Source organism: Athene cunicularia (assembly GCF_003259725.1).
Source record: "Athene cunicularia isolate RWA chromosome 3 unlocalized genomic scaffold, athCun1 chr3_part1, whole genome shotgun sequence".
Lineage (NCBI taxonomy): Eukaryota > Metazoa > Chordata > Aves > Strigiformes > Strigidae > Athene > Athene cunicularia.
Genome location: NW_020799097.1, coordinates 50,329,455 through 50,341,961, shown reverse-complemented (window position 1 = coordinate 50,341,961; position 12,507 = coordinate 50,329,455). Strand labels below are relative to the sequence as shown.

Below are 12,507 nucleotides of genomic sequence, written 5' to 3'. Positions count from 1 at the left end.
GGGGGGAGGGGGCAGCAAGATATACAGGGTGACAGAGTACACCTCACCTCCTTAAGAAATAACAGATTTTATAAAACCAAACAAAACACTTACCTACTACACCAAAAGCAGAGACAGCTCGAGATAACCCAGAAGAGCCCTTCTGCCCAATCTTTGTTCTATTGCCCAGGTCTAAACGGCCAAGAAGTTCCCTCACCTCTTGTTGCGTATACACATGCTTTAAAATAAAAAAATCACTTAAGTTACTGCTTTGGTAGTTAAATGTTATTTCATGTCAGAGAATAGTAGAATTTACTTAATATGCAATAAACCAAACATCTGCTCTATATCCTCTGTCTCCTGGCTCAGTCCTACCAACAACTACAAGTTTTTACACATAAAATTCACCATTCACTGCAATAGTCATGGTCACATGTGAATTCAAACATATCTTAAGTGTTAAGATTTTAAACCATAAACTTGTGGAAAGGAATCGTCTTATTCCAACGTGTACATTAAAACTCTTGTTGATGCTATTTATTTTGCTTCAGATATATCAGAAACATTAAAAATTTGGCTAAATAGTAATTAAATGTAATTTGCACTTACTATTTCACAGCTGAAACATAACTTTAACTGAGTTTCACAGATGAACATAATAAAACCATTGGGAGTATATACATAATAAACTGAGTAACTTGGGAAATTTTCATTAAAGTGAACGTGCTGTTTGGAGATCTTGTGGCCATGCCCATAATATAACTAGTCATTATCATGCTGATACCATATGCATCTGACATATGAGAGGCTGAGAGAGTTGGGATTGATCAGCCTGCAAAAAACAAAGCTCCAAGGGGATTTTATCGATGTGTATAAATATTTGGTAGAAGGAATAAAGATGTCTGAGGCAGACTCTTCTCAGTGGTACACAGTGAAAGGACAAGAGGCAATGGGCACAAACTGAAATACAGGAAATTCCATTTGAACATAAGAAGAGGGTTTTTGATCCTATGAGGATAGTTGAACACTGGAACAGGTTACCCAGAGACGTGGCGTCTCCATCCATATCCAAAACGCAACTGGGCACAGCCCTCAGCAACCTGATCTGAGCACAGGTATAGGACTAGACAATCTCCAAAGATCCCCTCCAAACTCAGCTGTTATATGACTCTCTGGTTCTGTAACATACCTTTGCTGAAACAGACTAAATCTGTAATATTTAAATTCAGCTCAATATAGACAGCATTATTCGGAATAACTGAAAAAATCTGTAAAGAGAGAGGCACTTACCTTATCATCAATTATAACCAAATCCTTTGGTTCAGTGCGATCTATTTTCAAGACACGGTATTTGGTTTCTGCAGGATTACTTCCAACGAGAAAATACCGCTACATTAAAAAAAAAAAAAAAAAAGTCAGATTATACAAGATAAAGCAGCCAAAGCCCATTGTAACATAGGACACCAACACTGCCATTTATATAGTTTCTAGACTAGATCCATGTCAATTATCAAATATGTAATATTCCATATGGACTGTTAATAAACTACTTTAGACATCAGTACCTTAGGTGGGTACATTTGTATACAGTCAACCTTTACAACTTAAACTCATTTTCTCCACTGTACAAGGAGGAAAACATTAAAAATTGAAGAAAGGTGAAAACCTGTTTAGAGAGGAAAAAATATAACTTACACCAGGCACTGTCCAACTAGGCTCTGCCCCAGCCATTACTGTCTTGCCATTTGCTTTGTAAAATTTAGCAGAAGCTTACATACACGTTTGACACTTTCCATGATCTAAACCTACTGTTTCTATATTGTAGCCCACTGCTACTTCTGCCAACTAGACTTTCCAAGTCCATACTAAACACAGAAAAACTGTAAGTACTTCAGTACTGCAAGTTTTCTTCATTTTTATTTGCTATGACAAAATTCTCACCAATGTTCTTCCACAGCATTTAATTTGACCAGCTATGCTGGTTAATAATATTAGGTTTTTTAAAAAGACTAGCTTTATTTCCAATTTAAAATATGAAAGAAAGACTACAGATAAACATATAATGGGTCCATTTCTCATTTAAGAGAATCAAACTGTAATTTTTACATTTAGAGGAATTAACACTAAGCACAGGTTGCAGGACTGACTTGCTATAAGCAGCTCTCATTTTACCAATACATTTAATCAGTGTGGTGCTACTACACAGCAAGGTGTAACTCATTAATAATGCTCAGCCTAGTAGGAAAGCATGGTAAATTCATGTGGATCTATGCAGCCAGCTCTTAACTTTAAAAGTCACATGGATTTAAGATGTGGGAGAGAAAATCAATAATAACATTTGCATAAAACTCAGAATTTCATAATTTATATCAATTAGATGTTAAGAAACTAATATCAAAATATTTAAGGTGAAAGAAGAACTTAAAGCCCTCTTCAGCTTCCCTGAAATCACAAAAACATCTAAATAGTCATTAAGCTCTCAAAAAGAAAAAAAAAAAATCTATAAAGGGAAACACCAACTCCTGGCTACCGAATAGCAAGTTTTTCTGCTTACTCCTAAAAGATAGCAAATAAGGCCCTTCAAAGTCATATGCCACCACAACACCTCCCTCACTGAAACCTTTGAGGCACCACTTTGGCACAGGAAACTGTTTCCTACTTTTTTTTAGCAGTGATTTGCTGCTGTGCATAGCCCAGGGTCCCCAGTCTGCCCCCCTCAGAGTACCCTCTGTAGGAGATCCCCTTGCACCAAGATCTGCGTTTCCCAACAGGGAAATCATAACAACAGGGAGTAGGTCGAAGTCCCCCCTGTGTGGCAATGAATGGCACAAAGGTGGCGGATGGAGCTCTTCTGCTAGCATCACCCACCAACAAGGGACACCGAACCACCAAGGCAGACACTTGCTTAGACCATGCCTTCATCCCACATTTTTTCTCCATGTGGTAGAAGGTGAATGGGCAGAGGGATAATCATATTAATTTGTAATACACAGGCAAGTTAGTTTGCACTTTAAGAGTGTTGCTTCTCTATTTGCAGAAAATTGTTAATTAATAAAAGCTAAACAATTTTAAGTAGAGTCCATAACACTACAATACAGCTCAGTGATCTCCCCCTGGATCCAGCTCATTAAATGAGGGTAAGTTTTTCCCAAAGTGACACCTATGGTTACCAACAAATTATCCTTAATAAAAATAAAACAGTACAACTTTTCAGATGCTTGTCCAAACAGCAGTTGGGATCAAAGAATCGGAACACGGCACATGACACACAAGAAGAGAAAGAGGGAGAGAGGTGGATATAGAATTGCAAATGCTATTACTAAGGGAGTTCAGTTGGATACTTTTCCATTTTAATAGACCGATAAAACATGAGGAAGTGCTATGAGGAATGCATCACACACATCAGCTTGGCACCTGCTGTAGTGAGCTGTGCACAGCTACAGTGCCAGCTTTAAGTGCTGTTGCTTGAGAAGTAACTGTATCTGCAGACTATGGTAGCAACCACCATAATGAATGGTAGTTAACAAGCTCTCTTTGACATCCTTTAAGAACTAATTTACAGGGGTTGTTTTAAGTTAGAAAGCTAGGCTGCGTAATGTATTAAGAAAGGTCTGTTGAGAACAGTGTCAAAACCCAGCATCAATGGACTTAAAGAAGCCACCTTCTTAGAAAGCCAGGCAATGGAAAATGTTGAGCAAATGGGAATCTTACCCACTGCCTGTTAGAGGATATTCTTGTGGAAGTAATAAAGAAGGAAACATCTGCAAAAACTTTTAAATTTTCCTCAGAACTAGGAACCCAAAATTAGACTTCAGCTTGGGAAGTTTTCAGGACTGGCTAACAATCAATAGTCCCAGAATTACTTGAAAAACAGCATGATATGCCAGCTCATATTCAACCTTCAAGATCTGAAATGAAAACAAAAATTATATGAAAACCAGCAGAGCAAAAATTTAAAAAAAAAAAAAACAACATTTCAGCATTAGCTGCTTCTGCTACCCAATTTATGCACCTAATGAATAAGTAAGTCTGTCTTACTGGATGATATGGAACACAAATAAAACTGTATCGGTGACATGTACTGCAATTAAATTTGCCATCACATGAATACTAGGAAAGAAAAAAGAAAATTACTGAATCAACACAACATTAAGCATGTAACATGAAATAAAATAATTTCTGAGTTGGTAATATAATTGTAAAATTAATCAAAGTTAAAATGTGCTGTACGGTTTGCAACTACTTTGATTAACAGAAATCATTACAGTAAAAGAAATGAGAACCCACAGGTAAGTCACAGAAACCTTTCTGGGAGTTTCTATTCTTATTCCGTTTATTACTAAGTTGAACTGAATAAATTTAAGCATTTTCCAAATGTCTCAAACAATTCCACTCCACAGCAAAGCCACTGCATTTAGATAAATGGACAACCTTGACCAATACCTTCTTAACAAACAGTACACAAGCAGAAACTGAGTAGACTTCCCCACAGTACTCTGCCAAAGTCCTTCAACCACCACCTTAGATGAAGCATGATGTTTCCAAGTTTAGTCTGCCCTTGGCCTTTACTAAAACTTGTTAACAAGTGCACTTTACCAACTGCACAGGGCACCATGCAGCTATGAGATCTGGACTGAAGCTTAATTTATTGCACAATTATCACTAAGCAACCACAAGACAGTAAACAATACTTAGTCTCTTCCACCTGGGACTGAGTTTTAACCAAAGCAATCTAATTGAAAGGCTTTACACCCTCTTTTATCAATCTTCTGATTCATCCAAACCAATAAAAATAGCTCCTTCTAAAAGGACTCTAAACAAAACAAAAAACTCCTTACTGCAAATTGTTGTTTATAATGGCAGGATAACAGTTCCGAAATCAAACATTCTGCCCACATTTTTTTTTTTTTCATTTAAGAAGATTGTTTCTTAGAACTCCTGATCTAAAACCATTTGCTGTATAGACTAATCATCATTAAGAAATGTTAGCACTGTAAAGAACTTATTTCACGCATCAGTTAAAAAGCAACACACAGCTTAATCAGCAGAAAAAGTAAAAATACACAAAAAAGTTACTTGACAAATACAGCAGTACACTAATAGATTTTTAAACCTACAAATAGCATAAACACTGAAGAACTTATACAAAAAAGCTTGCAAGAGATACCTGTGTAGCCTGTGGATATGTCTAAAACCACAAAGCCCTAAGGGTGAGTTGGCCATGCCCAGCTGCCAGACCCCCACACAGCTGCTCTCTCACTCCCCCTCCTCAACAGGACAGGTGGAGAAAATAAGATGGAAAAGGTGATGGGGTCAACATAAGGACACGGAGATTGCCTAATATTTATCATCACAGGCAAAACAGGCTTGATTTGGGGAAAATTAATGGGATTTATTGACAATTAAAATAGGTTCTGATGGTGAGAAACAAAGGTAGAATAAAGCACCTTCCCCCCTGCTCCCTTCTCCCCAGGCACAGCTTCACTCCCACCTCTGCCTTCCCCCTGCCCTGAGCAGCACAGGGGGGTGGGAAATGGGGGGTCGTGACCAGCTCATAACAGTTCCTCTCTGCTGCTCCTTCCACCTCATGCTTTCTGCTGCTTCAGCATGGACATTCTCCACAGGCTGGAGCTCCTTCAGGAATATCCCCCAGCTCCAGCATGGTCCTCCCCAGGGGCTGCAGGGAGTCTCCACTCTGGAGCATGGAGCATCTCCTCCCTCAGTGACCCTGGAGTCCGCAGGGCCGTTTCTCTCTTATTTTTCCTCACTCCTCTCTGTCTCAGTTGCCGCATAGCACTTTTTACTGTTTCTCAAATACATTATTACTGAGGCACCACCATCTTAGCCGAGGAGCTCAGCCGTGCCCCGGGGTGGGTTGATGCTGGCTGTGTCCAGCATGGAGCAGCCCCAGCCTCTCCTCACAGAGGCTGCCCTGCAGCCCCCCAGCACCTGGGCACCTGCACCCAACACAGGAAGGTATTTACGTGCTAGTCACACTTTCTGTCAGACTAGAGAAACACACTGGGTTGCCAGATGAGAAACCTCCATGTGAACACTGACTTTGGATCAGGCACACTATTATCTCTCTGCTTTATGCTTAACTGGGCAGCGCAATGGTAGCTGCCACCTGCCATCAAACCTCCACCCTCCTTCACAACAGGCATGAAGTTATGCAAGAAAAAGCCTCTTCCTCAAATTTTTATGGTAGTTTTAATATGTACTGAACTTGACTGTAGATCAGAAATCTTCAAGGCATAAGCAAGATACTCAATGGGGTTAAAAAGTATAGGTTCAGCCCTTTTTCTCTACTACACCAAAGAAGGGGAGAAAAATAGTCACACCAAGATGTAAGGTACAGCAAAAACTATGTTCTTTCTGTAGAACCTAGAACAATTCAGGGAGTATCTATCTTTCATAGAAACTGACAGAATGACATGAAGAAAGGAAGAGATTGATAAGGGGCAAAGAGAGGTAGCAAAAATTCAGTTGACGTGATGTCTGCTTTCCATAGATTATTGAAACTCTTCAAAAGAAGCCCTTTCATGATGAGAAATTTTAATAATATGCCCTGCCAAGTACCACTCTCAGGGCACATATGAATGGCCAGCCACTCTGCATCCTACAGCCACAACATTTGCTAATTCCCTTTCGTCTCAGGGCAACCAAAGCTTTTTTGTCCCAAACAGGACTTTGTTCTTGCTGCTCCACTGAGGGGTTCCTCAAGATTCTCCCTTCTAATTTTCAGCTAAATCTATTAATCATCAATCTATACATTTTCTTTTAGCCAAATACTTCGCCCCTCTTTAGCATCTATTCTGCTGGAATGTTTTCAGAAACATAAGTAACTGGATGCCTTTTCAGCACTAACTTCAATAGACTAAGGAAATCTTGCTGTTACTTTGCTCCTCCCAAGACATCTCTAGCATCTACGTTACCTCACTGGATCTTCTCTGGACCCATTCCTGGTTGAATTCTTATTTCTTAAGTGAATATGGACAGAAAGTACACAATATACCATACAAGGTCTCATTATAGAGATACATGAGTATTTCTTATTAATGACCGTACCACAAAAGACCACAACAGCCTTTCTCAGAGTTGTGCTTCAGCAGCAGCTCAACCTCCCACCCCTTTTTCAGATAAAACACCCAGATCCTCCTCCTCCCCCTCTACTGCTTCTGAACTGATAAACTCTCAATAGATTTTCACTGGTGTGTAATCTATCCTAAGGTGCACAAATTTTCATAGTATATCATTCTATTTCAAATTATTTATTTTATCTACTCCAGAGGGTCATCATAATTTCTTGTTATCTTGTGCTCTGATTATCCTAATTATTTGCAATATTTCAAAAGTCTACTAAGAGCTGACCCACATTCTGGGCTAAAAACACTACTGAAAATGCTGAGGTGTATCAGTCCTAAAACCATTACTTGAAAAAATCAACCCTGCAAGATGATTCCTTATTCACTCCACACTAACTTCTCTACTCACTTCCTTCCTTCCATTAGCAAAGCCAGAGATTTTCCTTGTGGTGCTGCACCTCCACAGGGGATTTGGTTTAAATACACAAAGCTACCTAATTTTTAGATGAAGATGTGCAAAACAACAAGGCTGATCTGCTAGCATCTTTGTAAGACTAGACTGCATTTTATGTCACCTCAATTTTCAATTGCTTTCCTACAGAAAATTATGTACAGGACTTCAGAATGGATTAAATATTCCATTTGTCATGTTCCAGTCACAGCAGCACCATCCTTGACTTGAATGACTTAAAAATATTTACAGTCATTCCACTGTTTAGTATGCCTGCATCTTCACATGTGCATGTTGAATAAATTAATTTTATTTCTACCCCAATATTGGTCCCTTTTTTCATAACCTCATTCTTATTACTCATTTTATCTTCACCCCTTGTGTTCGGTACATTTGTACTCATAAAGTAAATTCTTACTTTAAACAAGGAAAAATATTTATTTTTAGGGCCATAACAAACATTGCTTTGAAAATAAAAAATAGGAATAGAAAATACCTATTTTTCTTCATCCTTCCATTACATTTAAACACATCAATTTGTGATAATTTATCAACAAACTCCACATCACCACTCCATTCAGAAAAGTGGATTCACAACAAAACCAAATCGGTATCTCTCTCCTGCTGATCCAGTGACTACTTGATGACACCCAGGACAACACAGGTCAAAAGAAATAAAATTGTATGTCACCAAAACAACTTAGGCAGACGTTTGAAGGCACATCTTTCACTGTCTGAAGAGCATATACCCTTCAAAACTTCTGGTGTTCTCACCACTGCTATTCCAGCAAAGATCTGCCATACACATAAATGGTCTCAGATCCCACATACACCAGTTGATCAGTTTCTCTATTTTATTGACCATATATCTGGCAGTATATCAAGACATTTAAGACAAAACCTGTGCTTTCCTGAGTTTCACTAAACTCCTTCTCTTGTCCCAATTCCATCCTCTGCTCCGTTACATCATTACCATTCCTGGAATGACATTACAGAGGAAATAGGACGGTCAATGGAGAGGGGCTGTCTTCTGCTAATGAAACCATTCCAGAGAGACCAAATTTCACACCCACTTCTAGCTAGAAAATTATGATAGCTAGTGGTTGCCCAGTAGACTGATCACTACTTTCAACATTTTTAAATGAGTCAGATAACCATCTGTATAAATCAGTGCACTTCATAATTCAGTAAATATTCTGTAGCTTTTTCTGTGAAATCATCTTCTACACTAAAGTTCCTCCAATTTGACCACAAACTAACTTTAGCATTAAATAAGCAAACCTTGGTTTTGTTAATATAAAAACATTCAAATTATTTTTAGAAAACAAACAAACAAACAAACAAAAACCCACAAAACAAACCACACAGTTTTCCCTGGGGAAAATAGCAGAAAAATCTACAGGTAATTATGCTAGTCACATTGCTTAATAACCTTGTGCAAGTCATTAGGATACTGTGGAGATGGAGACTGTAGAAGAACCTGATTAGAATAAAATAATAGTAATTAAGCCTTGTAATATCCTGAAAGATAGGCAAGTGATATGCCTTTGTAGAGATAGCACAAATTGACTTGTTCAATGTCACACCGCCTCTGGGGAATGAGAATTTCACATGAACTAACCTACAGCTTTCAGGTGGGCTTCATTTGGGAGATACACAAAAGTTCTATCTTCTCCTGAAGAAGAGAGGAAAATATATTTTGTTTCTTAATATTCATATTGCTGAAATATCTTTACTGCCCTCTGGCGTGCATTTCAGCAGTAAATATACGCATAAAATGAAAGATAATTGGCATTGATCTGAATATGACTGTCACAGTTCATTTTTCTGACCACTTCTAAACAAACCTTCACCTTCCCAGGACAAACAGGAAATACAATTCACATCTCCATGGTATTTATTGACCCAAAGCATCAGTTTAAAAGGTAGGTCTCAGAAACTAAATATAAATGTTAATAGAAAATATAGAATTTTGTTCTGTTGCTTCAGCTGACACTGTGATTTCAGTTCTCCTCACCTCTAAGGAGTCTTTCTTGTTGGACTCCAGTAATAGCAGAGCTTTTCCTGTTTGACTTACATAATGCTACTGTATCCTTAAAAAAAACCCTAACAAATCCAACAACCAAAAAAACCCTCCTCTAAACTATTTCCACTTTCTCATCCATTTCATCTCTTCCTGCTTTAATACAGAGGGTGTTTACAGGAATAACCAGTATCATCAGTGGAAACGCCACTGTTTCTCCCATTGCTGACAACTTAAGTCATCCCTTTCTTGCTCACTCAAAGGTCTCCACAAGGAATCTTAGGATACAGTTTCATATTACCCTATACCTGATATAACTCCAGATCCCACACACTTACATATCATCTAGCAAGCATATGGCCTTAGGGAAATCAGAAGAGTAACCTGGACAGGAGAAAGTTATTCAGCTTTACATCTGGGTGATGCTTCCATTATATCAGTGGCTAACTGTCACAACTGGTGGCTGCATGATTGTGAGATTTTATGCAAAGGAAGCTGAATGAGGAGTACCTCTGGGAGAAGAAGTGGGAACTTTTGTCAGCAGCCCAACGTGACACTGAATCAGCAATTTTCCTCTCAAATTCTCTGTGACTTGATCAAGTCTCAAGTCCAGTTTTAGGCTCTCCAGTGAAGATAGACATTGACATACCCAAGTGAGTCCAGTGGAGAGCTGCCAAGCAGAGCACATGATGCATTAGGAGAGACAGAGAACTGTGTTTGTTCAGCCTTCAGAGTGCTCTGGCAGGACCTTACCACTGTCTAAAAATGTCTAACGAGAAGATGTAGGTAAGACAGAGCCAAATTCTTCTGAGGGTTGAACAGTACACAGACAAGATGCAACAAATAGAAGTTGAAACATTCAAAATTCCAACTAAATACAAGGAATTTCTCCCCTCCCTTATTTTTTTAAAAACCATGAGGGCAGTCAAGCACTATAACATATTGTCTGCAGAGGCTGTAAAATCTACCTATTTGAGGCATTCAAAACTAATCTGTACACAGCCCTATGAATCATGCTCTTGTTGAAGCTGCTTTGAGTAGGGGGCTGGAGTTAGATGATCTCCAGAAGTACATTCCAACCTATAGGAATCTGTGATTTTTTTATTTTTTTAAGTGCACCAACCCTTTTCAAATAATTACTCCAAAATTATTCCTATAGCATTCTTCCTTTGGAGAAAAAAAAAAAAAAAGGCTAGAATTTTAATTTCAAAACTCAAAGGACTGCAATTCATGGTAGTATAACATACTTTTTATTTTTGGTAAGAACATATAACCATATTCGGGTAAAATATTCCATTTACATCCCCCACAAGAAGTGACTGAAGAAACAGCTTTGAGACACCATTACTCAGCTATTTAAAATGGCACATGCTGATCCACAAACCACTACCTTTCATAGCTGATTAAAACCATCTTGTGCCATGGAGTGATCAAGATTGCTGTATCTTCTCCTTACTGAATCCTAAGCACAGCAAAGCACGGGCAAGCCCACCCATTTGGGCAGATACTCCCACCAGCCAGATGTGAAAGACTGTGGTTCCTGAACTAACAGGATCAGCTTCAGAGACTTAAAGAATTGTGGCTAGCTGACAGAACCCTGAAGTGTAATACTGTCCCTGTGCACAGCACCTTACCTCTCAGCAACTGAGCCTTACAGCTCAGAGAGAGAGAAGCCAGATATCCATGCATGCCATTCACGAAAAGCCAAATCTCAGCTATCTGAAAAGTAGCATGAATTGTGAGTCAAGAACAACTAAATTCAGTAATTCAGGACCTGGATTCAGGAATCATACTTCCCCCTTGCCCTTCCATACAGCAATAATTTAGCTGAAATTAAAATAACAAAGTGTTTTCCAGCAATGCTGAGAAAGATGTATTAAGGCAGCCATCAAAATTCCTTTAGGCATAGGTGTAAACAAGTAACATTCTGGAAAGCAAGAGTAATCTCAATTTTTTTAGTTACTGGTACCAATAATTCTGCATGCTTTAATCTGCCATTTTGGTTCATTTTCAAGAGGCTGCGCTGACTTCAGTGTATAAACTATCTTTCGCTTATCACTACAGGTAACACCTGAACTTAGAACTAGAGCTAAATGCTCTAGTAGCGATAATAGGAAAGTGTTGCATTTAAAACCTAACTCTACCCAAAATTCCCTCAAGCAAAAAAAAAAAATGTGAACAAAAATACTTGTACTGTGAAACTGTGAAACAAGAGAAACTACACATTTGATTGGGAGCTAGAAGATGATAAACACAGCCATATTATCTCAAGTTATTTACATCAAGAATCGGATTCTGACTCAACCGGTAGTAGGCTCATCACGTGGCTGAAGAAGCAATTACCACTCAAACCTCCAACCCACTTTGACCATGGCAAAAAGTACTCTGAGTAACACACCCTTACATTTTTTTGCAACAGAATATTAAAGAATGCTAAGATTCTTCAACAGCTGACTTCCAGAGGTCAGACTGAAAACTCTGGAAGTTGCTCCACAAGCCATTCAGCCGGTGAGAACACTGAAATCTCTGAGAAGTAGTAAGGCAAGGGTGGTAAGCACTTCAGCTATCCTGTTTAAATCCTTAAACCTTAATTGTGGACAACTCCAGCTGTCCAGTTTGAATCCACCACGGTGTGAGCCAGCACTGTTAGTCGGGCCGAGTGACAACAGCCGCGCAACCAGACAAGCTGGCAGCTGCGCAAACACCAGAAGCAGCAACGTGGGGCCGAAACTTCTCACCCTAGGAGCTGGCAGCACCCACGCTGCCCCGGCTGCCGCCCTTGGGCTCACAGCGCAGGTTCCAGCCTTGTGTACACCAAGAACACCTCGGGCAGAAACCAGCTCGTCGTTTCTGTCACAAGGCAGAGACACGGTGAAGACAAGAATTCTAAAAGACTTTTTTTAAAGCTATATGTTTTGGATATTAAAAAAAAAAAAAAAAGAGAGAGAGAGAGAGAGAGAGAGAGAGAG

At 39.0% G+C, this 12,507-nt stretch overlaps 1 protein-coding gene across 1 annotated transcript in view; it reads right to left on the bottom strand.

The window, feature by feature from the left end:
* Positions 1-3,783, bottom strand: part of FIG4 (FIG4 phosphoinositide 5-phosphatase) — a gene marked incomplete at its 5' end in the record, with an annotated part of 65,578 nt that extends 61,795 nt beyond the window's left edge. Inside the window, 3 exons of the mRNA XM_026844192.1 lie at positions 94-217; positions 1,270-1,368; positions 3,691-3,783. Of these exons, the coding sequence (XP_026699993.1) occupies positions 94-217; positions 1,270-1,368; positions 3,691-3,783 (316 nt within the window). The remainder of the gene's footprint in view (positions 1-93; positions 218-1,269; positions 1,369-3,690) is intronic.
* Between the last annotated feature and the right edge of the window lie 8,724 nt (positions 3,784-12,507).